The following is a 27548-nucleotide window of genomic DNA, read 5'->3' on the forward strand; positions in this document are numbered from 1 at the left end:
AATAGCGAACGCATCGATCGATGATTTGGATTCAAGTCCTGGTGGCGGGTATTGTCCCAATCGATCACGGTTTTTTGGGGCGCGGAGTTGCGAGAGTGCGGTATTGGTGTCGTAAGGTTGCGCGAGGGTTCTGTGAGACTGTGAGGCAATATATCAAGTTAAATTTCAGTCAAATGGCTTCCCTGGACGCTCGGCGCGTGTTTAGGTGCTGTTCGATGCTGATAAGATGATGTATAGACGGGTTAACAGACGGCGAGAGTCTCTAAAACTGTGCCTGCTATAAATTGGGCACAAGGAATTTCAAGGAGTCAAGGGAGTCAAGGGAGAAAAGTATGAAAAAGTGAGACTGGGGAGGGGATCTGGAGAGGCAGGGATAATAAGTTCAGGCGGTGGAGGTGAAGATCATCCCGTTCAGCCCGCTAAGTTCAATGTAGGCACGTACTCCGGCCGTACAATGTACTCGTCCAACGTTGCTGATGCATTTACGTATTCGAGGGTGTTTTGATATTAGCGTGAAAGGTACTCGAGTCACTCAATTTATACATGTTCACGGAGTACATAGTATATGAACACCCCTTGCGGGTGAAACAAAAACATAGATGGCTGGGAACACAGAAGGCACAGAGCAAGTACGAAGTACACTGTCCTTGAAACTAACGATATGTACTTCGTACTTTATACATAATGAACTCAAACACTCACGAATAGACTTTTCTCTACAATCTGCATGTCAACAAACAAACATTGAACGTTACACAGACCCGCGATGATAGTTCCCCGATTCCATGGTTCCCAATTCGAGTCCACGGATTATGAGAGTATATCTTGTGTAGTACCGTGGTACTGTACCCAAAATAAAGTCTAATTCCATAGACACATATAAAGCACGGATCCATAGATGTACAACATATCCACAGTCCATACAATATATACCGATCTCATACAATGCAGGCACACATCGTATACTGCAATGTTTGCATTTCTACCCTTGGGTTATGACCATAGTCAGCATACGTTTTACAAAAGTTGCATGGGATACAGGGTACTCTCCAGATAGTGCAAAATTCCCCTCGAGCCCAATTCACTCGATGCATCCCAATCCAAAAGAGTCACCTGCAAGCGCAACACATCTTTTGCACACCGCCACTTGAACTTCGGAATGAAGAAAAAAAGGGCCTAGTGCGGGGCAGGTGGAGAGTCAAAAGGGTCCTCTTTTTCTCTCTGACTCATTGATTTAATGGTGACACTGAATCTGTTATAGCTACAGGGAATTGAATGAATTGGAAATGATAAGTCCCCCATGGATTCATTATGATATCCTATTCCAGCGCTTCCCAGCTAAACCAAACAAAAACAATCAGTGTAGAGAAATAGATTGACAGGACGAAGTAGAATACAATGGGGATCGCGAGGAAAATTGAAAACCGCATGTGACAAACAAGCTTGAGAGTCCAAACCGAGCTAAACACTTCCGAGAACAACCTCAACTAGGCCGGCACCATCCCAATGGATCCCAACCAGGTTCGGATTTTAGGCTCAGGTTGAAAGCGAGACTTCGGGTGATTGATGTCGGCTCTTGGGTGCTGGGAATCCGTACGCCTCCTCGTGCTCTCTCTCATACCGTTGGCGATCTTCGATTTGCAATTTGTAGTAGCGCTAGATTACTAGTCAGCACGTGCAATTCGGTATGTATCAATTCTGCTCGGTGTCCTTACTTCTTTCTCTGATTCGGGTAGTTCATTCCAATCGTGGGCAATAAGTGTGAATGCCTCTGTTCCGGGCTTCCCCTGGTAATCAATGGTTTCGAGGCGGTCTCCCAAGTATAAGAGGTAGGCAGATTTCGGGAGTTTGGGTAGACGGTCATCTTTGATGGAAGGGTAGTTCTTGTCGACAAGACGTGAAAGGGATAGGCGGGCAGTGTTGGCATCCTTGATCTGAAGGGGAGTGTGCGACTTGACCCACGACTCGTAGGCAACAGCGTTAGCAGCTATGTTCACCTTAGCCTGGGCTTGGAGTCTCTAGATTTGGGAGATCAGTATATCGCTCCTGACGTATACGGAGAATCTCAAGGGCACATACCTCCTCATCTTGAGGATTGAGGGATGTGGAATGCTCTACGCCAATCATAAAAGCTTCCTTGACCGGGTATTGACCTTTGATCGCGCGCAGCTTCTCAGACAAAGCAAGACTGTAAGCAGAGGTAGGCAGCTTCTTAGGCGGGCGGATCAGGGCAGTCGCCTTGAGTTCTCTGATCTGAGCCCGGAGTTGCTTGATCTTCCGATTTTCCTGTTGTGCCTCGGTGAGATGCGGCTTCTTCGCTTTGATGCCGGCTTTTTTGGTGCTCTTCGCCTTAGGCGTCTTAGTCGCCTTGGGAGGGGTAGAAGCAGTAGCGAATGAATTAGACTGGAATAGGGAACGGATGGAGGAAACGGGTTGGGCTTGCGGACGCATCGACCCAGAGTTAACGGTTAGACAGATGCGACTAAGCTGATTCTGCAAGTCGTTCACGCCAGTACGGGGAGGGAGAGCACCGCGGTGCAGGGTGCGGAGGAAGCCCCCCCGAGCTGCAGACTGCCAAGTCATGAGGAGATGATCGATTTAGCTGGAGCGAGCTGCAATAATAGAGATCGAAATGCGACAAATTAGCAATTGAATCTCGAAAAGTTAAGAATCGATCAGAGGAGCTGTTGACGCAAACCGAGTAGGAGTCCCGCCTGCTTTGGTGTACCTATCCGCATCGGGCCTAGCTCTTTCACATGGCCTTATGTAAGCTGTCATTCCAAACGGTTTGCGCAAGTGACAATATGGTAGACAAACACCTCAACGTTCTTTCTCTCGGTGGCCTGAGGTTTGAATCGTGCCCTCAAACGCTTTTCTTACGAGGCGCTTTTTCTTCTCCCTTCTCTTTCTCTCCCCCTCCTCTTTCTCTCCTCCTCCTCCATCAATCCGTGTCTCGGGGGCTTTTGCGTTCTAGTAAAACTCACTGATCAGCCTGCAACAATGGCTCGCCACGGAGATACTCGCTCACCATCACCTGTAGGCAGCACACTTTCTTCATCCCGACGACCTCGCAGAGAGGATGATCGCTATGACAGAACCAGGCGGGATGATGGGCGCAGTTACCGCAGATCCCGCAGCCCAGAGGTAAGTGCGGCGCATCGCATATTCGTATCTTATCTTGCAATTTCTGACCATCCTTGTGATATTTAGAGACGATACCGCGGGCGCGACCACCCCCGCGATAGAGATGCATTTCGACGACCAGATCTTCCCGTAGACCGGCGCAACGAAGATACTTATCGGCCACCTCGAAGAGACCGATCTCGAGAACGGCGACGAGGCGACGACCATGATCTCCACCGCAGAACTCGTGATAGGGATTACCGTTCTAGGCGAGAGGACTCCCGGGATCGGGACCGCAGGCGGATAGATGATCCTGCTGACTTGAAGCCCAAGTCTAGACGGGATGACAGTCGTGATCGTGCTTTGAGCCGACGGTCTAGATCCCGAACTCGAGAGGTAAGCTGCCAGCGTCTTCGATTATGCCGGGCCCTTTATATTAACTGTGTCCCGCAGCAATCTAAGCCGTCCACACCGGTTCCCACTGCCCAGACCGACGAGGAGAAGAAAGCAGAGAGACTTGCCAAACTCGAAGCATGGAAACAGAAACAGGCCGCCGAACGCGAAAAGAAACAACGCGAACAGGCATCAGTTGATCCCAAGAAGATCCTCGAGGCGATTGATCGGAAATCGGTTGTATCTCCAAGTCCTGCCGCATTTCCTGGAAAGTTGAAGTTCGATCCAAAGGCCATTGCTAAATCATCAAACACGACAACCGCTCCCCCCGCTGTGCTTGGTATCGATGTTGCCGTCCCGGCATCTGCCAAAGCTTCGTCTGTGACAAAGTCCAATATACCTAGTACTGTGCCCGACACGCTCTCTGAGCCCTTGAAAGCCAAGGGTAATGTCAGCGGGTTTGGCCTGGGTGCAAGACAAGTTCTCGAAGCAGAGAAACCCTCCGCTTCTAACACTCTGGGCTTTGGGGATGGAGACGAGGGATCCACACGCAAGAAACTCGAAAAATTGCCGACCACGACTCTCGATGTGACGGCTGGGCAAGATGATGTAGACATGCAATCTGAAGGAACCGACGCAGCAGCTGAAACAAGTGCCGCAAGTGAACACCGCGATACACGACTCCACAAGCAAACCGAGGATGTCCATATGGAGGACTCGACGAATACGCAGGCTGATTCCACTCCTATGGAGGTTGACGATGCTCCAGAAATCGACCCTCTGGATGCATTCATGGCTGATCTCCAAGGCTCGGTGCCGCCTGAACGGACAACTGGGGCCACGTTTTCCAAGAACGCGCACCATCAACCCGAGGCTATGTTTAACGATGACGAGGACGTGGATGTGACCGCAGTTGGTGATGAGAAGGCTGAAGATGTCCTCGAGATGGCACAAGCGAAGAAAAAGAAGCGGGAGAGGCCTGAGATCGACCACACCAAGATCGACTATGAGCCGTTCCGCAAGGAATTTTACACTGAACCCTCCAACCTTGCCGATATGACCGAGGAGGATGTAGCAAACTTGCGGCTTGAACTGGACGGCATTAAGGTCCGTGGTTCCGGCGTCCCTAAACCTGTTCAAAAATGGTCGCAATGCGGTTTGGGTGTTCAGACGTTAGATGTTGTTCACAAGCTTGGGTGGGAAACCCTCACATCCATCCAAGCGCAAGCAATCCCCACGATCATGTCCGGTCGCGATGTCATCGGCGTGGCAAAAACTGGCTCAGGAAAGACCGGCGCTTTCCTGGTTCCGATGTTCAGACATATCAAAGACCAACGACCCTTGTCTAGTACAGATGGCCCCATCAGTATGATCCTGGCGCCTACCCGCGAATTGGCCACCCAAATCCATAAAGACTGTAAGCCTTTCTTGAAGGCCCTGGGTCTTCGTGCTGTCTGCGCGTATGGTGGAGCCCCGATCAAAGATCAAATTGCCGAGCTGAAACGGGGCGCGGAAATCATTGTATGCACTGCTGGTCGTCTCATCGATCTTCTGGCCGCAAATCAAGGACGGGTTCTCAATCTACGCCGTGTCACATATGTCGTCTTGGATGAGGGGGACCGCATGTTCGATATGGGCTTTGGACCACAAGTTGTGAAGATCATGTCGAACATCCGACCAGACAGGCAGACTGTCCTTTTTTCGGCGACGTTCCCTAAGAGTATGGAAGCATTAGCCCGCAAGACTTTGAACGAGCCAGTCGAGATCACAGTGGGTGGCAGGAGTGTTGTTGCTCCAGAAATCACGCAAATTGTCGAGGTCCGTAATAAAGACCAGAAGTTCGTCCGCCTGCTCGAGCTCCTGGGAAATCTGTACGAACACGACGCGAATGAAGACTTCCGCACGTTGATTTTCGTCGACCGTCAAGAGGCTGCAGATGACTTGCTCAAGCAATTGATGTACAAGGGTTATCCATGCATGTCGATTCACGGCGGAAAGGACCAGATTGATCGTGACAGCACGATTCAAGAATTCAAGGCTGGCGTTTTCCCTATCCTAGTCGCCACATCAGTTGCTGCTCGTGGGTTAGATGTCAAGCAGCTCAAGCTAGTCGTCAACTATGACGCACCTAATCACCTGGAGGATTATGTCCACCGTGCCGGCCGCACTGGACGGGCTGGCAACACCGGAACCGCTGTCACGTTCGTCACCGAAGACCAGGATCGGTATGCGTTGGATATCTCAAAGGCTCTCAAACAAAGTGGACAGCCAGTCCCCGAGCCTCTCCAAAAGCTGGTTGATGGGTTCAATGAGAAGGTGAAGTCTGGCAAGGAGAAGAATTTCTCACGCCATGGGTTCGGTGGTAAAGGTCTGGACCGTCTCAATATGGAACGCGAAACTGCGCGACAGCGTGAGCGGAAAGCATACAAAACCGGTGACGATGACGATGAAGATGACAAACTTGAGACCCAGCAGGAGTCAGATGATCGATTGAACAAGGCTATTTCAGCTGTCCGATCCAGTGCTGACCCGGCTGTTGCACCGGCTGCAGCTTCTATATCGAGTGTGCCGAAAGGCATTGATCTTGATGGGAAGATTGTTGTGCATCGTACGGAGAGAGCACCGGCGACTGGTTCAAAGAACCCGCTGGATAAGGTGGGGTCTGCTGTTGCAGATATTCATGCGCGTTTGAGCCGCGCGGGTGTGATGAGATCAGGCGTGCCTATTGATAACCGTGGACCTGATGCCGGAGCCTTCCATGCGACGCTGGAAATCAATGATTTCCCCCGTAAGTTATCCCGTATTCCTTACATCTTTCAGACAATTACTTACCACTTTATTTTATCTTGCAGAAAAAGCACGTTGGGCCGTCACGAACCGCACAAACGTGGCAAAGATCTTGGAGACATCCGGAACCTCTATCACTACCAAGGGCAATTTCTATCCTGCCGGGAAGGAACCTGCCCCCGGGGAGCTTCCCAAGCTGTATATCCTGGTCGAGGGTGAGACGGAGATTTCAGTGACCACCGCCATACACGAGCTTCGACGCCTGCTCAAGGAGGCGACACTGGCAGCTTCGGAGGGTGAGGCGCGGGCTCCGGTGGGTGGCCGCTACACTGTTCTTTAGGTCATACCTTAGTTCATAGTAGTCTCCTAGATACGTTTTCGAAACAAATCAATGATTGTACGATATGCTTTGCGTGTCTCAATTCTTGTAAAACCTAAAGATAATGACTATATTCGTGATTACTTTCATCCGGCAGTGGAACTGGGGAACATTGGCTAATCGGAATGACTGCCGAGGCATTGTCAGATCATCTAACCTAACTATCAAAGAGAAGCTTGCTTCCACAATTCATCCACAAACAACGAGCCAAAGAACTGCAGCAAAAGAAACCAGATAGTTCGCTACAAAGAAGAACAATAAGCTCACAAATACAACGCCAAAAAAACAAAGCCCGGGATATAATGGCAGTCGTGATCAAATCAAAACCTCGCATAGGTATGCCTATTCCCATCTCCTTGCAGCTTCAGCCCCATCTACATCTCGCGCAGCCCTCTCTGTGCGACTGACTTGATCCAATGTCTGCGCTTGAGTTTGTGCCTTCTGAGCAGCTAGCTTTGAGCCCAATTTCCCTTTATTGGCTAAGGCGCCTTCGGCACGTTTCTGTAACACAACACAAGTCAGCAATCGTAGCTCTACATAGCATATATAGAGGGAAACAAGATATCATACCTGTGCGGCGATTGCAGCGTTTGCACGTGCCTCGTCCGTTCCAGCAGTACTACTACCTGTAGTGCTTTCACCCAGAGTACGGCCGGGTGTAGCCTTCCAGTTTGTCTTGGCCGGAAGTGGGGCGCGGGGTGCGGCAGTTCCCCCTGGGTTGGTGCCGACTACACGGCCAGGCTGATTGAAAGGGTCTGCCTCATTGGAAGAGCGGGAGCAGATGTTGCCCATTGTGATTGTGTAGTGAGTCGTAGGGATCGGAGGGTATGTTGCGGTTAGGCTGGGGTTGGCGCAAGATGGAGAAGGTCGTTGTCGTTAGAGCTCCGGCTACGGTGCGGAGTTGATATTCGAGTACACCAATTGAATGCAGGATGTTTCGCTAGGGTAGAATCTGTAGGCGCTATGCTGGCTGTAAATCAAGTTGTACGATGTTGTGTTGTTGTTCGCAAGTCATCGCAAGTGGATGTTGGAGCATTGCGATAAGGCTGATCCGATAGTCGATCCGGGGTCAAAGGCGGTGAACAGGGTCCGAAACTGATTTTAGTAAGTCGGGCTGTGCATTGATGCCTAGTAGGATGCGGTGAAGCTAAATACATGGCCAGCTCATAGATTCCATGGCTGATTCAAATTGAACTTTTTCATATGTACCGCATGCAAACCGCAGACAAAGTTCCCCATTAGGGCTGTTGAATGGCAGGTCGGACTATATGGGCAGAATAAAGCTTAGTCACGATCTCCCTTGGGGAAATCATCTCCGCATGGGAAAGGAATTTTTCATCGGAATGCTGGGGAACATTTTTCGAGTCTGAACTGATCTCATGTCTCTGTTTCCTGCAGTTTTGCCTCTGTCTTATATCCATCATAAGATTTCCTGAAATTGATCGCCAAAGCGTGTTCTGCGATTCGCTCGAAAATCATGACGCCTAACCCCCAAGGTCCTCATCCTCTCCTACGTCCCGAAGGTCCTCACGGCTACACTGAGGGGTCTCAGTCGGCACAACGTTATGCCCCCTAACCCTCTCGAAATCATTTGAATTTGATCCTGCACATCTGCGACTCCAAGGTCCTCCTTTTTGCTTTTCCTGCACGTCGATCTCGGTCAATTCTCCGATTGCGCCTGTTCGCAATTAGTCCAGTACAAGCGCGTGACACGATTGCGAAACTATCTGCACTGTGGGAGGATATCATTCGGTGCTACAACCTAAACTGTCTCCTGGGAGCGGCGCACATACTGGGTGGCGCTTTGACTCGTGGGTTCGTGATTTTGTAGTGGGATATCGTACCTGACGGACATTCACTGTCCCACTTACGGTCGCACACTGCTCGGTTCCTCAACTGTATTTTCCCCATATCGTTCGTCTTACACACTGTTGTGACGACAGCTTTCCTGGCCAACCCGGTTCAATTTCGCTCCAACACCTTCCCTCTGTCATCTGAAGTGAACCGTGCACCATGGCTTCCGAAACCCAACAAGGCGATTTCTGCCTTGAATGCAACTGGGAAGCGTTCCATATTGATGGCAGACCTGCGGCAGATCCCTCGGGTAATGCGTTTCAACATCATTGGAACTGTTCAAGTCATGAAACCCAGATACCGCTACCCCCTTGTGAGGTCGATGAGGCCTGCTGTGATGTAGACGACTGCGCGCTAGACTGCGGGTCCGTATGTGGCCACTTTACGGGCTGTGACACTTCCACTGTCTGCTCAGTCACTCATTGCGCGGATGACAACTGTGATGATGATAACTGCGACGATAACCATTGCGGCGATACTCATTGTGATACCAACCACTGCGAAGAGGATACCTGCCAGGACAACCATTGTGAAAATATTGACCCCCTGTGCTTCGAAGACCACTGCTGTGAAGTTACCGCGAGTCAAGACTGCGGCTTTGATGCTATGTTTGGACTCAACAACCAACTGTCGCTAGACACGGGCGCTTTCCCTTCGATGGCAATGGGAAATCATTCCGTTGGGCATACGACAAAAGCCATGCAACATCCTTTCCCTGGTCTCGTCGATCCATTTCAACAGGAAAACTTCCTATCCTCATACCAAACGCATGCCACCCACTGCGAGCAGGATGTATCCAACCACTTCGAGTGCCATGATTTCCAGAAAGACTGGCAGGGGATGTTCGTGTCGCCTCCTGCTCCCACACAGGCCGAAGTTAACCCAGCCGAGGTTTTCCACATGCTCGGTATGTGCTCTGACTTCTCGATATGCCAAGATCAACACGTACCTGGGCCTCAGACCAGTGTCGATACCTTTGAGAAACCCAAAATCGACACGTCAAATGCATTCAATTGCTTCCATCCCGGACATCATCATGTCCACAGCCATTTCAAAAATCCCAATGATTTCAACCTGCAGGTTATCCGCAAAGGACCTCACCGCAACCATCATCGCTGCCGAGCTCACACCCATGCTCATGCTCATGCTCACGCCCATTCTCACCCGTATTCCCCTTATTCTCGACAGTCTCGCTCAAGCATCAGCTCTCACCTCATTTCCAGTCCGGGAGAAACCCCACCACCTCTCGAAGGCGACTCCTCATCCGTACTCACCACACCGGACTTTTCTCCAGCCGACAGTAAGCTGCATATCTGCAAGTGGACAACGGAGATTCGCGGAATCAAGGCTGCTTGTGGTGCCACTTTTGCCGACTGTGGCTCTCTACAAGAGCATCTCGTTGCCTGTCATATGAATACCGTGAATGGTGCCAAGGGCAATGGGTACTACTGCTGCTGGGAAGGATGTCATCGCCCGGATGAGCCATTTTCGCAGAAGTCCAAGCTTCAAGGTCATTTCCTTACACACAGTAACTGTACGCCATATCTTTCATCTCACGATCTACCGAGGGTAGGACAAATGTGCTAACACGAATGGTATCCTTCTAGACAAGAATTTCTCATGCTCGGTGTGCGGCAAGGCATTTGCTAGACAAGCGACATTAGACCGACACGAGCGCAGTCATCGTGGCGACAAACCATACAAATGCAAAGACTGTGGTAAATCATTTACAGACAGCAGCGAATTGAGTATGTCGTTGTCAAATTCCTTTTAGGATCCACCGCTGACCACCCCAGAAACACATTCCCGAACCCATACCGGCGAGAAGCCTTTCAAATGCACCTGGCCAGGATGCAATTTCACCACGGGCGATGTAAGTTGTCCATCTCTATGCGATATACTGGCTCATGTTCTAACATCGAACCAGTCTTCCAATATGTCTAGTCACAGGCTTAGTATGATACCCCTGCCATCTCAAATGTTTAATTTACTGACTCTGTCTAGCCCACGGAGAGCGAAAACATAAATGCCTTTTCCCAGGGTGCACTAAGAGCTTTACACGTCCTGGTAAGTTCTGACCTGAGCTCTGTTCTTATCGCCTACATGCTAACGTTAATTTCTCCGTAGACCAATTGAAACGGCACCAGAGGACAACACATAAACAAGAAGCCTGCTCGACACTCCCATCACCGAGCCCCGATCCCTTCACTATGACCCCCTTCACTCTCGTCTAATTATCAACTCCTTTGAATGCATATTTGAATGCGATTGTCATGTCTTATGACCCAACGGATTTAGGCGCTATTTGCCGCCGGGCGTACTATGGAAGACTGAGAAACACTGTGTTTCTGGCGTTTTGTGGATTTTCGAGAACCACCAAAAAGATACCACCTGGCCTTGATGTTGCCAGGACTTTTCACCAAGGATTTTATCGATATATTGTTTTACCCCTGAACCGATCAAATCTTTGATTGGCTCAAATGATCTATTTCCTATGTGTTCTTATTATGTTATGATTTGCTTTAATGAACTCGCATATCAGGTATGATATTCGCGCATACGGAAAATGAAGCTTGCAGACTAAGATGCATGATGCCTTTATTCCTTTTGCTGGTGTGGACCACAACATACAAAGTACCAGTTAAACATTAAATATACAATTGCCAGATATGAAACCCATACTATCGATGTACCTGAGTAGTGATAGGCCAGACTTTGAGCAGCCATACAGCCAAACCCGCTCAATCTTCGGTAGCCCTCTCCTCGAGCGCCTCAACAGCATTCTTCAACTCCCGAATCCGATGTCCGACCCGCCGACGTACTTCATCCCTAACCTCCTGTGGGACCTCTGCCGGATTAGATTGGGTCTCGACAGTAGGACTCTCCTCCGACGTCTCTGTCTCATTCTCGACTTCCCCAGGACGAGTAATGTAAAGGCCGTACACCTCGGACAGCTGGTTGAGAGCATCGCGGGCAGATTCGCGGTCTGAAGCAGCATAGATGGTAGACGAGTCAGTGCTCTCGGTAGCAATTTCAAACTCGTCTTTTGCGACTTCGTATAGCTCTTGTAGTTCCTCGACCAGGATATCGGCTTCGGCTTTGCCTGTGGATCCTTTTCGGTCGGCGTAGGTCCTCACTGTGGGTTTGACAAGCGATGATTGAAGAGAACATGATGATTGGAATGAGCTTAGGCTCAGTCGTATTTTCCTAGAACTGGACAGGCTGTGCAAAGACCGAGGAACGAGATGCAGTCGCTGTACGAAGGGTCGGTTGATGTGGTGCGATTGTAGACCTCCAAGGCGCAGGATTGAGGAGCCACGCGCAGATCGAATGCATAGTTGGGCAGACATCTCGAAAATAGGGGCGAATGAATTAAAAAAAAGGTAAGGTGTACTCGGTAAATGATTTTAAGAAAGGAGCTGATCGTAAGATCGGTGATGACGTCGCCAGCTGTTTATCGCATCACGTGCCGATACAGATCTCAGGGGTGGTAATAAACATAGGGGATTGTGACCGTATGCATGCATCAGACCGACGAAGGCATCATTTTATTAATTTTATGAGTTCATTGCGACAATTGCCTTTTTTTTCTTGGTCTTATTCCTTTCTTACTACTATGCCTATACGCCTACACGGAGTATGACCAACATAGAAATCTAAAAAGCGGAAGCATCGTGAACCTCCCTAAGCTTCTGTAGAGAATCCCGATCCCGAAATTGAGAAAGAAGCCGAAAAGGTTCAGCCTAGTCCAGTTGGCAATGAATCTTAAACAATCATCACAATCTTCGCCAATGCCCCATTTTCCTCCATCAACCGATGGGCCTCCACAATTTTCTCCATCGGAAAGGTCTTGATTGGCAAGTGAATCTTGCCTGTCACCAGATCCCGAGCGATCTCCTCAATGGGCGTTTTCAGTACTGCCTCCGTGGTACTCGTATAGGTGGTCAGCTTAACAGAGGTCGGTATCGACCCCATGGGCGTGAACTGGTCAAAGGTCCATTTGTTCCCAGCTATACCCGTCATACAAACAGTACCACCAGGCGCCGCACATTGCAGAGAGTCGTTTAGCGTGGTTACCCCAACCAGTTCAAGGATTTTCCCAAACGGAGCACGTTTCTGGACCTCAGCCAATATCGATCCCCCGTCGATAATGACGTCGTCAATACCAAGACCACGTAAGAACTCTACGCGTGCTGGATTCCGTGTTGTTACAGTGACAGAGATTCCATGCAATCGAGCGAGGGCCGCAGCTGCCAACCCCACGCTGGTAGTTCCGCCGCGGACCAACAAGCGGTCACTGGGAGATAGCGCGAGACTGGTGAACAGGGAACCCCAAGCCGTCTGCATAAGTTCAGGAAGAGCGCCCAAGATATCCCAAGGCACGGGCCGATCGGGGCCAAAGGCAGCGGTGGCATCGACGCGTCGTACTTGGTCTACCGGCACAGCCGTGTATTCGGCATATCCGCCATCGAAGGATCGGCCCATGCCGCCCATTGCAGTGACGACGACCTCGCCAGCTTTGAAGCCTGAATCCAGGGCCTCATCGACGATTCCTGTAGCTTCGATGCCCAGAATACGCGGGAATGTCACACCGGGTGAATCACCTTGACGCGTGAATACTTCCGATCGATTGAGCCCAAAGGACTTGATGCGTATGCGCACCTCTCCCTCTGTGGGTGTTGGCTTTGGAACCGTTTGAAGTTTCAACACCTCAGGGCCACCTATATTGTGCATCACAATAGCTCGCATGTCGAAGGACGTGTTTGCGTCAGCGGTAGGATTGATGATATCCGTGGTGTTATGGTGTGTCACTGGTGAGAGTCAAAGGTACGAAACGAGGATAACAGTTGCAATCGCAGCAAGAAGAAGCCAGGAAATTCACGTCTACGAGCAAATATCGGGACATAAACTTACCAATACAACATAGATAGTGATATCACATGGCGTCATTTACTCCTTCCACGGAAAGCTTCTTTCTTTATGTAAGCAAGATCCCCTCAGGTGCCGAGTGAGCGCGATACACGTCGACATTCGGAGTAGTCGACGTTTGGCCCGGTGGAATTCCGATCACGCACCAATCACCAATCACAGCGTCTGGGTTGCAGATTCCAGGGTGATAATGCAGTTTACTTTTCAGTGAAATGTTCATTTACTAGTCGGTTCTGATTGAATATATGGCCTACTGAGCAATATGAATGGCGGTCAGTGGTATTTATGCTTCAGATGTAGCTGGGTCAACGATCCGGCCATATCAAGAACTCCCGTGCTGGAGGTAGAGTCGGAGTAGACCAATAACGGAAGAGCGGGCCGACCGGCCCGTGCCGCCCCAATTGCGGAATGCAAGTCTCGGAGGCCATGTTATTCCATACCGGCCCTTCATCACTTATGAATCTCATTCAAACTCTCATTCAATAGAGATCGTATGAGCCACACTGCTGTTGGCTAGGACAGGAGATACGGTCACGCAACCGTTTTCAATTTCTTCTAGCAGCCTTCGACCCCAACGCAGAGAGCAACTTCCATTGCGAGAAACGGATTGCGATTGGTTTAGCTAGGTTCACGGCTATTCTTACTGAGGTTGGTGAATTTTCTGGGAAAGGGCCAATGCTTGCTGGCTAACGAGCTTCAATGCTATGCAGTACGGCTTTTTTTGTCATTCCTTCAATTCCAAGTTGTTCTTAGTGGCGGTGCCTACTAGATCCAACAGCCCTATACTTATTGATTCTAGACGTGGTTTTGCACTTTGAAACTGGAGTCTGACACAGTATGGCTGAATCTGAAGGCTCTGTATAGATGTGACGCTAATGCTTGAAGTCTATCCCACGATCCACCTATGCCATGCCGCCATTCACGCGCAGAACCTGTCCTGAGACCCAGCCACTAGCTGGGGAGCTGAAAAACGCCATGACCTCCCCAATCTCCTCGGGTTTAGCTAAGCGTCCTAGCGGGCTAAGATTTTTCATGGCATTTAGCACCGGTTCTGGCTTGCCTCGCGTGAATAAGACGGTGTCGGTCGGACCCGGGGCGACGGCGTTGATGGTGATTTCCCTGGGGCCCAGCTCCTTAGCCAGAACTCGGACCATCTGTTCGATGGCACCTTTCGTGGTCAAGTAAAGGAGATAGGGAGGCGTGACTGTGGAGGCGTGACAAAGAGTCGTGGAAACCAGGATGATTCGACCACCGGGACGGAGATGAGGCACTGCTTTCTACAATCAACCATCAGCAGCAAAGAACTTTTTTTTGTATCTTCTGCAGGTGGGTTGTCTGCAATCTGCATGTCGTACCTGAACCAAAAAGTAGGGTCCCTTCACATTCAGATCAATACTGTCGTTGAAGTCTTGCTCCGAGGTGTTTGCCAGGTCATGGAGGGGCAAGGAACCGGCGTTGGCAATGACAATGTCAATTTGACCAAACTTCTCCACTGTACGACGGATCAGCTCCTCGCTGTTGAGCACACAACTGGCATTTCCCTTGATAGCCAGGGCGTTCTGCTCTCCAATTTGGCTCACCACCTCCTGGGCGCTTTGCTCATTGGAGCGATACTGGATAACCACCTTGGCACCATCGCGCGCAAGACGAAGAGCTGTCGCCTTGCCAATACCATTAGAGCCACCGGTGATTATGGCAACCTTTCCAGTGAGAGCAGCCATAACTTCGGTTGATGATAGATAGGGGATAACGAATTAGGACGACAGGAAAGGTGAACAGAAACGACATTTCAAGTGCTTGTTTTGCGCGAGAGGAGAAATAATGCTTCATCTTGACGGTGTTACATCATGCTGACGGTGTTGGTATACGGCGTACATGAGTTTATCGACGGTCCATCCGCCTCTGTGAAGACGTAGAGTGATGCAATGAGCAGCGCAGAGATAACACGCAGGAGCTAGTAGAGATCCATCGATCTCTCCACTCGAATGGAAGGAACATCCAACTGGGATTCGAGTGTGTTCAACGCGTCACCGACCGGCTCTTACCTCCTGGCAAAGCTTCACCAACAGATGAAGTATCCATGCCGGCGAGAGCGCGATTGAGATGCTCTTTGCGTATAATCGATTTATAATAGTCAGAATCAGTGCAGACAAATATACCCAATCTTACGGGATTACTAAAAAGAGAAAGAATCGCGCGCCAAGCATCCAAAATTATCTGTATTGAGTCATTCTTCGAAAATGGTCTGGCTAGGTAATCTATTAATTTAATCTAGTATGTAGAGCTAAACATCTCGGCCAAGTTTGTTCTTTCTCCAACGCGACTTACCCTTGAAGGCCTCATCAATCTCCCCAAAGGTCCGACCTTTCGTTTCATGCATGAAGAGGACGCCAACAATGACGGTAATAACACAGCATCCACCGAACAGAAAGTACACACCGAAGCTGCTCTTCGCAAGGAGAACAGGTGTCGTCAAAGCCACCAAGAAGTTGCACACCCAGTTGCTCGAATGAGCTAATGTGGTAGCTGATGCTCGTGTTCGCTGGGGCTGAATCTCGGCACTATAGACTTTGACGGAGATACCCCAGGTGACGGAGTAAAGAGCGGAAAAGAGGTAGATGCAGACAATCACCACCCAGCGACCGACGCCAGTAGATTTGTGGACGGCATTTCCAGCATAAAGACCGCCCATCAAGAACATCAAGATCCCCATTACAACCCCACCGTAGATAATGCTGCTTCGGCGGCCCCATTTATCGGCATAGATTAGTCCCGGGATGGTGACAGCGAATATCACAAGCGCTGACACACCAGAGGCCAAAAAGCTTGCTTCCGAAGAGGCAAGACCGGCCTTTTGAAACAATTGGGGGGCATACTAGAGTTCAAGTCAACCACTGTCAGTTGTATCGAGGTATGGAAAGGGTTTGAGCCTACATAAAGGACACCATCAATACCACTCAGCTGCTGCATCCCCATCAAAAAGACTGCAAGGATGGTCCGGCCTAAAACGTCTTTGGAGAAGATGGCAAGAAGCTTATCCACCGTTCCCTCTTTGGGCTTCTCGATTTCAGTTTCAACCTCCTGTGTCCGTACTTGCAGAACGACCTTTTCGCGCTCTGCGCGACTGACACCCAACTTGTCCCACGCCTCTTCAGCCATCGCATAGCGACCATGAAGTCCTAGCCACTGAGGCGACTCTGGTAAGTAAAGGAGTGAAAGTCCACACATGACCATGGAGAAAGCTGCAAGAAGGATAAACGGCGTGCGCCATGCCAGTGACGAGTGGAGGCTTGAGGTTCCATAACTGATGAAGTACCCCATGACCAATCCGAGAGTAATGGCCAGTTGAGGGCCTGTTGTCAGTGCGCCTCTGGTGCTAGTTGGTGAGATTTCACAAATCAGGACGACAAGATTTCCAAGGAAAAGTCCTTCTCCCAGGCCCTCCACGACACGGCCAACGATGAACATGGATAGGGCAACGGCTCCGGCTTCTATTGCGGCTCCCACGCCGAATATGAAAACGCCGATGCAGATCCCTTTCGGCCGACCAAGCCGATCGGCGACATAGCCAGCGAAGAAAGACGAGAGTGCTGCTGGAATCAAGATACATGAGACGATGAGGCCGTGAATCGTGGAGTTTTGACTACCAAATGACTTTTTGAAGTCCTTCATGTCGGTCACCGGGCCGATGATACCGGTATCCATCCCGAAGAGGATTCCGTTCGCTGAGCATAGAATGCATGCCAGCATATATTTCGGTGGATTTCTGAACTGGGAAGGAATTAATCCCATTACTTCGGCTTCGGCTTTTGGTGTTTGACAGGCTGAAGATATTTTTCGGCTCGGGTTGTGGGAAGTGGAAAGAAGAAACGAAAACTCTTACCCCTCTAGACCCCCACGTAGGGCAGTCATCATTATCCATTGGGTACATCGTATAAAATGCCGTTACATGCATATATCATATCCATCATTGCTCACTAGGTATCTGTCAGAATTGACCAACTGTAGGGACTTGCCAGTATTATATATTCTGCAAAAAAATGTGTCCCCAGGGCTAGACGGAGAAGCTTTATCCGGGATTGTATTTGAGCTCTTCGCTGAATCGGCGTGTGAGAGGCCGAAGCTTTTGTGGGCCATCGCTTCTATCTCGGGGTATCTCCTGGGGTTTTCCCCTCGTTTCTGACGTTTTATGGGGCTTCCGGGGTACATTTCACATTACCATCCGCTTTTCGATATACATATGTTCCCTCATCAATGTGATGGAGAGTGGTTTGTTCCATTCTGGACACTCGAAGAATCGAGCCAATCATCACTCTCTAGCCTTTCAACAAAATTATTCGTCGAGGAATCCGGCAGATCCCGATTCACCTCTCGCTCTCTGCTGTGGCAGATAATCGCTATCTTCGCACTGCTCCCGCCAGAGGGTCCTTTCCTCAGACAGATTGACGGAGTTCGTGTTTCCCTTCAGCGTTCCATTGACATGCTTGCGCCAGATAGCCTTGAAGGACGGCACATTTGCTGCCGTGACAGCGACGTTCAGCTCAACTGCTGAGATAATGATCATTTTGCCGAGGACATAGATGAAATCCGGGTTTACTGCGAACTCATGAAGGATGATGATACGGGCCTTATGGGGAAGGCAAGGATTTTAAAGTCCATGAGGATGCACTAATGATGGATAGATTAGCTACATGCTCTATTTCCTGCAGTTTGAATTTCCTTGGAGACTCGCCAGTGCAACAGGAACGTAGTAGGTTACCGATGTTGACAGGCACGTAACATCTGGGTATGCTGCTGAATTCCAAAAAGCTGCTAGGGGAATGTATTGGAAACAATAAAGCAGCCGTATGGAGATGGAGACCAAGACATTCAGTACAATGGTCCCGTAGACACCTTAGATGAAGGTAGTGTTGTTGATGAGTCGGAGATAGAAGACCAAGAACCCCGTCTTGATGCATCCAAATATATACGATCTCCGCTGCAAAGAGAAGCTGTGAGGTTAGAACGAAACCGACAAAGGGAAAGGGTTTCCAGGCATACCTGTGTCAAAATCAATATATCTTTGGATCAGGTATCCACCCCCATAGCGAAGAAAAGTATAAAACAGCCCTTGTTGTGCTGTGTTGTAAACCTACACACGCTATTCGTTGTCATTCTTCATGATACAATGGAAACTACCATCACGACCATCCACCAATGATCCTTTCCAAAAGATGATAATCTAGCCCCGCGAATAAATGCGCAAGCAAGCTGAGAAGGTATTGATCGCCCACGTATGCCCACAAAAGGAAGGAAATGGCGTATGCGGCTGGCTGAAACGACTCAAACATTTTCACAACATATACCGCCAGCGCGGCATAGCCGGAGCCCTAAACCCGTTGTAGCGTGAAAGATCGCCGGTTCTGCAGCGTCCCCACAGCATCTAGCCTAACAGACCAATACTTTTCCTTTGTTTTGGAATTGACATGTTTATTCAGCCCGATGGTGGATGGTGGATGGTGATGGTGGGGAACACGTATTCGGTACTCAGGGCTCAGCCAGCCTCCGAACAGCTGGACGTCTTATCATAACCATATGATACGGGCAACTGATTTCGAAAAAAGAGGCGTACCTGACAGTCGCCAGGTCTTTCTCCGACCCCTTAAGAGCTACATTGTTCTGTCTACCCCTGGTTAAAGAAAGCCCGACCCCAGAAATACTGAAAAACGGAAAGGAACTCCTTCAGGACGGACAGCCAGCGAATTTGGAAAAGATGGCCGTGGCAACGAGCCTGGCGGTACTTCTGAGTCCAGCGCCTTTACGGATTGCACCTACCTTTCTGGTGTTGGGAGCCGCATTTCACCAGTTCATTCGTCCATACGAAATTGACAACAATATCTTTTCCCCTGCGGCCTTATATCTGGGAAATATATTAGCCCTATGCGCTGCCTGGACTTATGCCTACTCTCTAAGCGTACCACGTGCGATCGGATGCACACTACTGGCCGCATGCTACTTCAACGTCGGACTGACAGTCAGTATCCTGGTCTATCGAGCCTTCTTCCACCGCCTCAGAAAATTTCCGGGTCCATGGACAGCCAAGTTGAGTCGGCTGTCGGCAGTTAATCGGGCGATCAAACGGACACAGCACCACCGGGACCTTCAAGAAATGCACGAAAAGTATGGCGACTTCGTTCGCACGGGGCCCCGTGAGATCTCGATCAACCGGCCATCGGCCGTGGTCGCGGTCAATGGTTCACATTCGCCCTGCACAAAAGCTCCCTGGTATAGCCATGTGTCCGACGATAGTTCAAAGATCTCTTTGAACTCGACTCGTGATCCCAATATACACCGTCGTAGGCGGAAGGCATGGGACCGTGGATTTAGCATGAAAGGTATGAGTTTCAACCGATAAGTCCTCTATCTTCTATCTTGTACTGTCTCAAACGTGGTAGCTGATATACATAATAGCCATATCATTGTACGAGCCGATTGTTCAAAACAAGGTTAATGTTCTTGCTACTCAGATCCGGTCCCGACTTAATCAACCGCTCGACGCCGCACAGTGGACGATGTTCCTTGCGTTTGATGTGATGGGTTTGGTTGGATTTTCTCAAGACTTTCACCAGCTGGAAAACGGCACCGAGCAGCCTGCTGTCAAGGAGCTCCACCAGCAATTGTTGTATATTGGCATTTTGAAACCCGCGCCGTGGATTCTGACCATTCTTGGAGGCATCCAAGGGTTAGTGGGTGACTACGGTCGGTTCATGACTTACTGCGCCGACAGGATTGCGGACACGAAGAAGGTAAGTTTTACCCGCCACTTATATAGCTGTTCCGCCATGGTTGCTTTTTCCTTGTCGGGAGTGACCTTCTGACGTACGACTACAGAGATGGAACTCGAGAAGCGATAAAGACAGTGAAAAACTCCCCAAGGACGTCATCTCCTGGCTCCTCAAGGCCATTGAGGAGAAAGACCCTAGCGCCCCGCCAGGCGATCAAGCGCTTAACGAAGATGGCCGTCTCATGATCATCGCTGGAAGGTCCGGCAACCATTCTCCACAACCCACTGTAAAAGAAACTAACTTATCTTCAGTGACACCACCGGCACAACCCTAGCCCACGCCCTCTACTTTCTGGCTAAGACCCCTACTGCATACAAGAAACTGCAAAAGGAACTGTCTGACGTCTTTGGAAAAGCCGCGGAGCCTTCGCAGTTTACTAACAGCAAGCTTCAGAACCTCCCTTATCTCGAAGCTGTCATCAACGAGACCCTCCGCCTCAAGCCCGCTGTGCCAAGTGGTCAGCCTAGGTTAACCCCACCCGAAGGTCTACAGATTGACGAGGTCTGGATCCCAGGTAACACGATCGTCGTGCTTCCGCAGTATGTCCTCCATCGCGACGAGCGCTATTTCCCCTCCAGCTTGGAATTCATTCCTGAGCGGTGGTTGGATGAGAAGAACAACTTGGTCAAGCACGAGGAAGCTTTCTTCCCATTCCAATTAGGTCGATACGGCTGCGTCGGGAAACAATTTGCGCTCATGGAACTTCGAGCCGTTATCGCACGGGTGGCATACAATTTCGATCTCGCGTTCGCACCTGGGGAGACTGGAGTGTCGTTTGACGATGATTCTAAGGATACGTTCACTTTTAGTATTGGGTCTTTGCCTTTAGTTTTCACCGAGCGATCAGAATAGAGGAGTGGTATTCGACAGGCCTTCTTGAAATTGAGATTTTTTTCATTATGTTAAAGGACAAAGGTAGCGTCACTTAGTTATCATAAGCCTTTGTTGTTCGAATGGTGCGACAATGAGATCCACGACAATTTCTTTCATATACTGTGAACAATGGCGTTTGTCCCAGTATTTATTCTTTGAATCAAATCGAATAAGTGCCGACTCCCATATAGCATAAATACTGTTAATATCCACAAGTATCTACCAAGCAAACATTTGGATTACCTTCCATTTCCCCCAGATGCTTCAATCTTCCCTGTACCGGATCGTGCGAATTTTCTTAGTTACTCTTGACTTCTGGTTCAACACCGATCTCCCCGAAAGCCAAGTTCAAAGGAGCGATAAGCCCTCCCAATCAATTCCATCTGACCTGAATTCTTCATCTAGTGCCCAACAAGCCGAAAGGTCATCTTCTAATTTCGAAATGAAAACCTGGGAGGAAATATACCAAGAGGAGTGCCTTAGTTTCAAAGCCAGTCTGGAGACCCAAGCTCGGATTTTAAGAAACGATCCGGAAAGTCAAGGAGTGGATCGTATCAATGATGTTCGCAAAGAGCTAATATCACTTTCGCACCAGGCAGAGCGAATCAAAGAGGCTGCCTTTGAAATGGTCGACGAGACCCCGGACAGTGTATATGTCCGCAATGCCACCCCCGAGTGGCTCTCCTCCCGATTTGGAGATCCGCAGCTAGAACAGGTATGTATTAGCATGGAATACAGCTTGGACCGACTGGCATTTGAGCTTAGATCTGATCCGTCAATGGACCTTATGGTCGCCGGACACCTTGAGCAAATGACCGACGATATTGAGATGGATTTTCTTTAGATAAAAATGCATTTATTCATTTGTGGCCTCTATGGATCTACAAAATTGTAATAAACGAGAATACTCACTAATAGTCGGGCCCAGTATGCGGCTGTAGGAATTAAGCTGAGAAGAGATGATAACTTGCAATTAGGTATAACATATGTGCAAGTCTTGTATCTATAAATAAGGAAAGCGAAAGTTGTAAAAAGCAATTGCCATTCTGCTATGATGTTCTTCTTAATTTTCCAGTGACTTTCCAAGTCCTGACCCAATCCATCATTAATGAGCGTATACAGTTCGTGTCGTCATGTCTTTTCTCCAAGAAAGCCGATTTTTCAGTCCACTGTCATTTCCACCAAGTCCAGCATCAAATCAATCCCACTCTGAATGCACCGAATATGAAATTTACTCCTGCTGACCAGTGATGGCCTTGATATCCTTGTTCTGGGCCTTGTTTTGGTCGTTGGTGGGGTAGTTCTGGTAAGAGCCGTAGTTCTTGTAGTTTCCGTAGCTCTGGTACTTGCTGTTCTGGGAGCTGGGAGTAACCTGAGCGTTGTTGGCGGAGTTCAGGTTGTTGTTATCATTGGGTTCGTTGCGTGAGGCCACGGAGGGGATAGAATGGCGCTTTTGGTTTGCGTGCCACTGGCCATTGGCATCGGTCCAACCATTCTGGTCATTCTGACCATTTTGGTTGTTGGCGTGCCATTGACCATTTCCGTCAGTCCAGCCATTCTGGTCGTTCTGGTTGTTGGCGTGCCATTTGCCGTTGGCATCAGTCCAGCCATTTTGGTTGTTTTGTTGGCCGTTCTGGCTGTATTGACCGTTTTGGTTGTTGTCGCGCCACTGGCCGTCATGCTCAACTTGGCCAGTCTGATTGGTTTGATTGTGGCGGTTATCGCCGTTGTTGGCGACGAACACGCCATGCTGCCACTGGCCTTTTCGGTACTGTCCACTCGGGTCCCATTGACCGGCCACGTCGTTGGGGTCCACGGGAAGTGCGAGGACAGATAGAGGGGAGACAGCCAAAAGAAGAAGGCTTTTGATGATTGAGGAGCGCATCTTGAAGGAAGGTGAACTAGAAGAGATTCAAACGAAATATGAACGGTTTTTGCTTCAGGGGTGCTGTTGCGATCCTAAGGTTCTCGAGATTGTTTGTGTTAAATGGCGATTGAAACCCGGTTAGTCGGGCTGTATTTATATCTGAGAAATTTCACCTCCATGAATTATGTAGCTCAAAAGTGCTACTCAATAGCTTTGGAAGCCTTTGACAAGAATGTCTGAGGTTGGCTCACGCCATTCCTCGGTGTGGTTTGATGCGAATTGGCGCTGTAAGGGACACGGGGAAACGTGTAGTTGATAACCATGCTGCCTTGCGGGGGATAAGCGAACGGATGCGCGATGATCTCAGTCAGCTGTAAAAGATGGAGTAGCACGCGGAAAGCAGAGCACAACAATAAAGATTAAACCTTTGAGTGGATACATGAAGAGTTGCATGATACCTCGCGTGAGTCTGCCAAAAAAGAATTCGTGGATCTTGTCCGCAAGGGGGTAGTAATCACATTCCTCGACGATCACCCGCGGTCAAATAGTCCTCATCCTGTCTGGCTAGACGAACAAAGTACACTTACGCCATTTCAATGCATATGATGTTGTCTTGTATGTGGTTGATGATCCCTTGAGGGGATTGTCATCTTAAACATATACCACGCATTGGGACTCATGGGATGGCGAAACTTGTGAGACATGCAGAGAACACGTTGCTTTGATCAGCAATGGCTACGACCTCGAAGGCTTCGAGTTGATGTCAGTATTGAAGCTGAGCAAAGTCCGCTGCGTGAAGTTGCGGTCTGGGGTTGGCGTCTGCTAGTTACAGAAGCCAAGGCTGTTCTATTGCCCCTTGAATGGAATGATCGAAAATCAGTTTTGCGCAGTTTTGCTCTGCAACATTTAGCAAACTACTCACATCATTACAATGGACTCTATCTTCGACAAGAATTGTCATGGGGACTATTCTAGGCGAGAGTCCGGTGAGGGACTTCTCGCAGAGGAAGAAGGCACTCTCTGGAATAGAAAGGAAACACCAACGCCAACGTGTAACAGCTTCGCGGTGTGTCTGTTTCAGCTGAGTGCACTTGTGCTGGTATTCTTAGTCGGGACTCTGTTCGGCTTTCACTGGCGTGGTGATTTGGATGGCCTTTGCAGTCGACATGTTTCTCAATATTGTAAGAGTTCCAAGCTTCTATGGTGCAACTCATTAATCTTATTGAGATACAGCAACTGTCATGAAGGAAGTTGGAATTCAATATAGTCTGCAAGAATTCAATGGCTCTCTACTGAAAGAGAATGTTTTTCGACAAGATGCTGGCCCAGATGTTGACGCAGCATGGGAGTCGTTGGGCGTCAACTGTATGTCCCAAAGTGATTAACTGCTTTCTGGCATGGGCTAATTAGAATCATGATCTAAGACCGCAGCATTCGAGTACCACCAGAGGATGCTGAAAAATCTGGACTTGCTAACGACCAAGTCAAGATCAATGCGAAGTATGGGGGAGGATTTCCTGCGAATGTCGAGGGCTTGCATCACCTTCACTGTCTGGTAAGTGGTCTAGACCTCGACCTATGTCTGTGAAGATGCTATACTAATACCGACAAGAATCTCCTCCGTCAGTCGCTCTACTATAACTATGACTACTACCACGCCAAGGGGGAAGGGCCCTTCACGAACAATGACTATATCCTCCGCCGCCACGTGTGTATGTTGTGCCCATTATTCCTTTCTCGATAAGATTTTGAACTAATTATTCTCTCATCGCAGCACATTGCCTCGATATTGTTCGGCAAGAGCTCATGTGCACAGTTGACAGCGGAGTGCTGGGTCAAGTCTGGATTTACCCCGAGAACCCGGAGCCCTATGTTGACTTCAACACTCAGCATCGATGTAAAAACTTCGATGCCGTTCGTCGCTGGGCCGAGGACAACCAGCTTCCTCAGGACCCCCCTTCAGACTTTTTGCAGCCGCCATCAGAGGGAGACCGAATCTATATCCAAATGCCATGAGACGTGACAAGCAATATTTGAGCTAGACTCAGCCAGTATACAATAGAATGGAAAGAATGAACCTCAGCATACGTGATAACACCAATAGAACAAAAATTCGCTCAATTCAATCAAGATTATAAACACTCAAGTCATCACTCATCCCCGGCAAAACATACACAGCATTATCCTCGCCCCCAAAAACTTTCAAAGGCCTCACTCCCCTAAACTCCATCCCAATCTTCTCCAAAGCGCCGCGACTCCGCTGATTCGTAGGCGAGCAAAATCCAAACACAGCATCCACCCCAAGAGACTTCTTTGCATACTCCAAAAGACCCTTTGCGGCCTCGGTCGCATACCCCTTTCGACCTTCTTCGGGCAACATGGCAAACCCGATATCTGGGGCAAGATAATGTGGGCCTGGTGGAATGCCCCTCGTGAGCGATACGCTGCCGATCGGCTTCACCCCATCATCGGTCTGTCGCGAGACTAGGAACATGCCATAGCCATGGTAGGCGTAGTGTTCCGAGACTCTGCCTTGGAGGAATGAATATGCCTTTTCCGGGGTGGTGATTCCAGTTTTGCCGCAGGAGCTGATGAAATCGTCTGTATTCCAGAGTTGAACTAAGAAGGCGCAGTGGGTCGGGTCGGTGGGGTTGAAGGGGCTGATTTGGAGACGCGGGGTGGAAATCGTGAAGCCCGGTGGGAAGGAGAATTCGGGCATTGTGGTTTGGTAGTTGGATTATACCAGATTTGATTCTAGAATGAAGTAAAGTGTGTATTTTCTTCTCCTTAGCACGATAGAATTACCAGTGAGTCACAGTTGAGGCTGGATTCAAAGGAAGCTTAGCGCCGACAGGGGTTGACGGCCCATTTAGGTATGTGGCGTTCTGGCTATGAGCTAGAAAGATAGAGAGAAGAGATAGGGACAAAAATCTGATAGACGAGGTTTAACGACAAGAACCTTTTCGCACATTATCCTATTGTCCCATCTTCATGCCACCGTTGGCACATACCACACTGCCAGTACACCAGAGAGCATCAGGCGTACACAACATGCCAACAACACCCGCAACCTCATCAGTGAAAGCCGGTCGACGACCACCCATCTTCTCCTGAATTAACTGCTTCTGCTCATCAGTCAAGCGACTCACAGTGTCCCCGTGATCCGTCAGCTTGCTCATAGGCGTGTTATCCTGGTATCCTTGGATATCCTTCCAGAACTGCTCTCCGGCCTTGAAGTACATATCACCGACGACCGGGCCGGGGTTAACCGCATTGACGGTCGCACGTTCGGACAGTTCACGTGCCCAGGTGCGAGTCATCGCCTCAACGGCTGCTTTGGTACCGCCATAGATCGACTGGCCTATGAAACCCAGCGACGAGGATACACTGGAGATGCTCACGATGCGGCCGCTTCGGTCGGTTGGGAGGAATGGGGCGCATGCCTGTGTGAGGAGGAGCGGGGCGAGGACATTGATCGCGTAATGCCAGTTGAAGTGCTCGGCCTCGATGGGGCCCCTATTGGCGTCGTTCAGGGTCCGGTCTTGCGATACGCCAGCATTATTGATCAGGATGTCGATCTGGAGTTTTCCATCGGTGCTGAAATGCTGCTGCGCGGTAGCGATGATTGCTTTCACGGCTTCGGTAGGCTGGCTTAGGTCGGCTTGCAAGCTCTCGCATTTGATGTTATAGGTTTTGGCTAAAAAGGAGCACAGTTCTTCGGTGTGGGCGCGCGAGGACTCCGAAGTAAAGATCAGAAGTAATGAGCAGCCCTTTGCAGCCAGGTTACGGGCAATTGCTTCGCCAATTCCTGCGAAGGTGGCGTGTTAGCTTGGTCTCTTGGTATGCGGGGGAGCTAGGCTTTACCCCGCGATCCTCCAGTGACGATGCCGAATTTCCCTTCAAGTACTCGAGCCATTTTGGATATCAATGAGAGATATCAATGAGAGAGATGAAGAAATAAGTAAAACGAATTTGATTGAGGGAGGACATGGCCAACTCTTTAACCTCTCTTTTCTTATTTAGCCGAGTTACCCCATCCCTCCCCTTCCCACGGAATAAAATTGCCCGTTGCAGAATGACGGAGGAAATGCGTGTAATTCGGGTAAATTCAATGTCGGCCCGAATGGTCGACTGTGGAGTTTGTTGTTTGTTATGTTGGCATGGTTTGCATCATTTGCACTGTTTGGAATATAATATCGACTCCATCTTTCCCTTACCACTCACTCATTGCTAGATTTCTGAATTGAATATACTCTTTTGCTTTACAAGAGCCGGCTAGTAACAACACTGCCTTTGTTGTAAGAGTATACAGTCTATCTCAGTCTATCTCTAGTGGTCAATCCTCCCATTGACACTATAAAGTTACGATAGGTACATTGAGGGGTTAAAGCGCTAGCCCGATTAGGCCGGTTATCGCGATAGTCCCCTGAAATGGTGTTTGACCCGGCGCTCGGTACTGTAGAGCACCTCGAGTTTGTGTTTCTACATCTTTCGGGGGCTATCCATAGTGCCCTGGCAG

The 27548-nt window shown here is 49.4% G+C and overlaps 16 protein-coding genes across 16 annotated transcripts; 6 read left to right on the plus strand and 10 right to left on the minus strand.

The window, feature by feature from the left end:
* Positions 1-1536: 1536 nt before the first annotated feature.
* On the minus strand, positions 1537-2583 carry LCP9604111_4842 (transcriptional regulator family: HMG; the record flags this gene model as incomplete). Its single annotated transcript, XM_039072586.1, has 3 exons — positions 1537-1656; positions 1716-2018; positions 2080-2583. The coding sequence occupies 3 exons, from the start codon at positions 2581-2583 to the stop codon at positions 1537-1539; spliced, it is 927 nt and encodes a 308-aa protein (XP_038929332.1).
* A 221-nt stretch (positions 2584-2804) lies between these two features.
* Positions 2805-6643, plus strand: LCP9604111_4843 (uncharacterized protein; the record flags this gene model as incomplete). Its single annotated transcript, XM_039072587.1, has 5 exons — positions 2805-2973; positions 3041-3144; positions 3211-3519; positions 3577-6304; positions 6369-6643. 5 exons carry the CDS (start codon positions 2805-2807, stop codon positions 6641-6643), a joined length of 3585 nt encoding a protein of 1194 aa, XP_038929333.1.
* A 381-nt stretch (positions 6644-7024) lies between these two features.
* LCP9604111_4844 (uncharacterized protein) lies at positions 7025-7474 on the minus strand (the record flags this gene model as incomplete). The annotated part of the gene is made up of 2 exons (XM_039072588.1): positions 7025-7183; positions 7253-7474. The coding sequence occupies 2 exons, from the start codon at positions 7472-7474 to the stop codon at positions 7025-7027; spliced, it is 381 nt and encodes a 126-aa protein (XP_038929334.1).
* Positions 7475-8695: 1221 nt separating this feature from the next.
* On the plus strand, positions 8696-10770 carry LCP9604111_4845 (C2H2-type zinc finger protein; the record flags this gene model as incomplete). The annotated part of the gene is made up of 6 exons (XM_039072589.1): positions 8696-10070; positions 10144-10284; positions 10333-10409; positions 10464-10491; positions 10541-10603; positions 10664-10770. The coding sequence occupies 6 exons, from the start codon at positions 8696-8698 to the stop codon at positions 10768-10770; spliced, it is 1791 nt and encodes a 596-aa protein (XP_038929335.1).
* Positions 10771-11277: 507 nt separating this feature from the next.
* On the minus strand, positions 11278-11886 carry LCP9604111_4846 (uncharacterized protein; the record flags this gene model as incomplete). Its single annotated transcript, XM_039072590.1, has 1 exon — positions 11278-11886. One exon carries the CDS (start codon positions 11884-11886, stop codon positions 11278-11280), a length of 609 nt encoding a protein of 202 aa, XP_038929336.1.
* A 415-nt stretch (positions 11887-12301) lies between these two features.
* On the minus strand, positions 12302-13285 carry LCP9604111_4847 (uncharacterized protein; the record flags this gene model as incomplete). The annotated part of the gene is made up of 1 exon (XM_039072591.1): positions 12302-13285. One exon carries the CDS (start codon positions 13283-13285, stop codon positions 12302-12304), a length of 984 nt encoding a protein of 327 aa, XP_038929337.1.
* Positions 13286-13727: 442 nt separating this feature from the next.
* LCP9604111_4848 (uncharacterized protein) lies at positions 13728-14650 on the plus strand (the record flags this gene model as incomplete). The annotated part of the gene is made up of 5 exons (XM_039072592.1): positions 13728-13737; positions 13983-14113; positions 14176-14223; positions 14265-14300; positions 14351-14650. The coding sequence occupies 5 exons, from the start codon at positions 13728-13730 to the stop codon at positions 14648-14650; spliced, it is 525 nt and encodes a 174-aa protein (XP_038929338.1).
* Positions 14651-14748: 98 nt separating this feature from the next.
* Positions 14749-15186, minus strand: LCP9604111_4849 (SDR family NAD(P)-dependent oxidoreductase; the record flags this gene model as incomplete). Its single annotated transcript, XM_039072593.1, has 1 exon — positions 14749-15186. One exon carries the CDS (start codon positions 15184-15186, stop codon positions 14749-14751), a length of 438 nt encoding a protein of 145 aa, XP_038929339.1.
* Positions 15187-15749: 563 nt separating this feature from the next.
* LCP9604111_4850 (putative MFS sugar transporter) lies at positions 15750-17170 on the minus strand (the record flags this gene model as incomplete). Its single annotated transcript, XM_039072595.1, has 2 exons — positions 15750-16340; positions 16400-17170. The coding sequence occupies 2 exons, from the start codon at positions 17168-17170 to the stop codon at positions 15750-15752; spliced, it is 1362 nt and encodes a 453-aa protein (XP_038929340.1).
* Positions 17171-17798: 628 nt separating this feature from the next.
* On the minus strand, positions 17799-18029 carry LCP9604111_4851 (uncharacterized protein; the record flags this gene model as incomplete). The annotated part of the gene is made up of 1 exon (XM_039072596.1): positions 17799-18029. The coding sequence occupies one exon, from the start codon at positions 18027-18029 to the stop codon at positions 17799-17801; it is 231 nt and encodes a 76-aa protein (XP_038929341.1).
* A 1188-nt stretch (positions 18030-19217) lies between these two features.
* LCP9604111_4852 (cytochrome P450) lies at positions 19218-21141 on the plus strand (the record flags this gene model as incomplete). Its single annotated transcript, XM_039072597.1, has 4 exons — positions 19218-19839; positions 19916-20250; positions 20336-20487; positions 20541-21141. 4 exons carry the CDS (start codon positions 19218-19220, stop codon positions 21139-21141), a joined length of 1710 nt encoding a protein of 569 aa, XP_038929342.1.
* A 280-nt stretch (positions 21142-21421) lies between these two features.
* Positions 21422-22006, plus strand: LCP9604111_4853 (uncharacterized protein; the record flags this gene model as incomplete). The annotated part of the gene is made up of 1 exon (XM_039072598.1): positions 21422-22006. The coding sequence occupies one exon, from the start codon at positions 21422-21424 to the stop codon at positions 22004-22006; it is 585 nt and encodes a 194-aa protein (XP_038929343.1).
* Positions 22007-22393: 387 nt separating this feature from the next.
* Positions 22394-23047, minus strand: LCP9604111_4854 (uncharacterized protein; the record flags this gene model as incomplete). Its single annotated transcript, XM_039072599.1, has 1 exon — positions 22394-23047. One exon carries the CDS (start codon positions 23045-23047, stop codon positions 22394-22396), a length of 654 nt encoding a protein of 217 aa, XP_038929344.1.
* A 913-nt stretch (positions 23048-23960) lies between these two features.
* LCP9604111_4855 (oxidase ustYa family protein) lies at positions 23961-25045 on the plus strand (the record flags this gene model as incomplete). The annotated part of the gene is made up of 5 exons (XM_039072600.1): positions 23961-24210; positions 24263-24394; positions 24454-24584; positions 24642-24741; positions 24804-25045. The coding sequence occupies 5 exons, from the start codon at positions 23961-23963 to the stop codon at positions 25043-25045; spliced, it is 855 nt and encodes a 284-aa protein (XP_038929345.1).
* Positions 25046-25151: 106 nt separating this feature from the next.
* Positions 25152-25748, minus strand: LCP9604111_4856 (GNAT family N-acetyltransferase; the record flags this gene model as incomplete). The annotated part of the gene is made up of 1 exon (XM_039072601.1): positions 25152-25748. The coding sequence occupies one exon, from the start codon at positions 25746-25748 to the stop codon at positions 25152-25154; it is 597 nt and encodes a 198-aa protein (XP_038929346.1).
* A 256-nt stretch (positions 25749-26004) lies between these two features.
* On the minus strand, positions 26005-26945 carry LCP9604111_4857 (SDR family NAD(P)-dependent oxidoreductase; the record flags this gene model as incomplete). Its single annotated transcript, XM_039072602.1, has 2 exons — positions 26005-26837; positions 26894-26945. The coding sequence occupies 2 exons, from the start codon at positions 26943-26945 to the stop codon at positions 26005-26007; spliced, it is 885 nt and encodes a 294-aa protein (XP_038929347.1).
* Positions 26946-27548: the final 603 nt, after the last annotated feature.

Source organism: Penicillium roqueforti, assembly GCF_015533775.1.
Source record: "Penicillium roqueforti strain LCP96 04111 chromosome Unknown scaffold_10, whole genome shotgun sequence".
Taxonomy (NCBI): domain Eukaryota; kingdom Fungi; phylum Ascomycota; class Eurotiomycetes; order Eurotiales; family Aspergillaceae; genus Penicillium; species Penicillium roqueforti.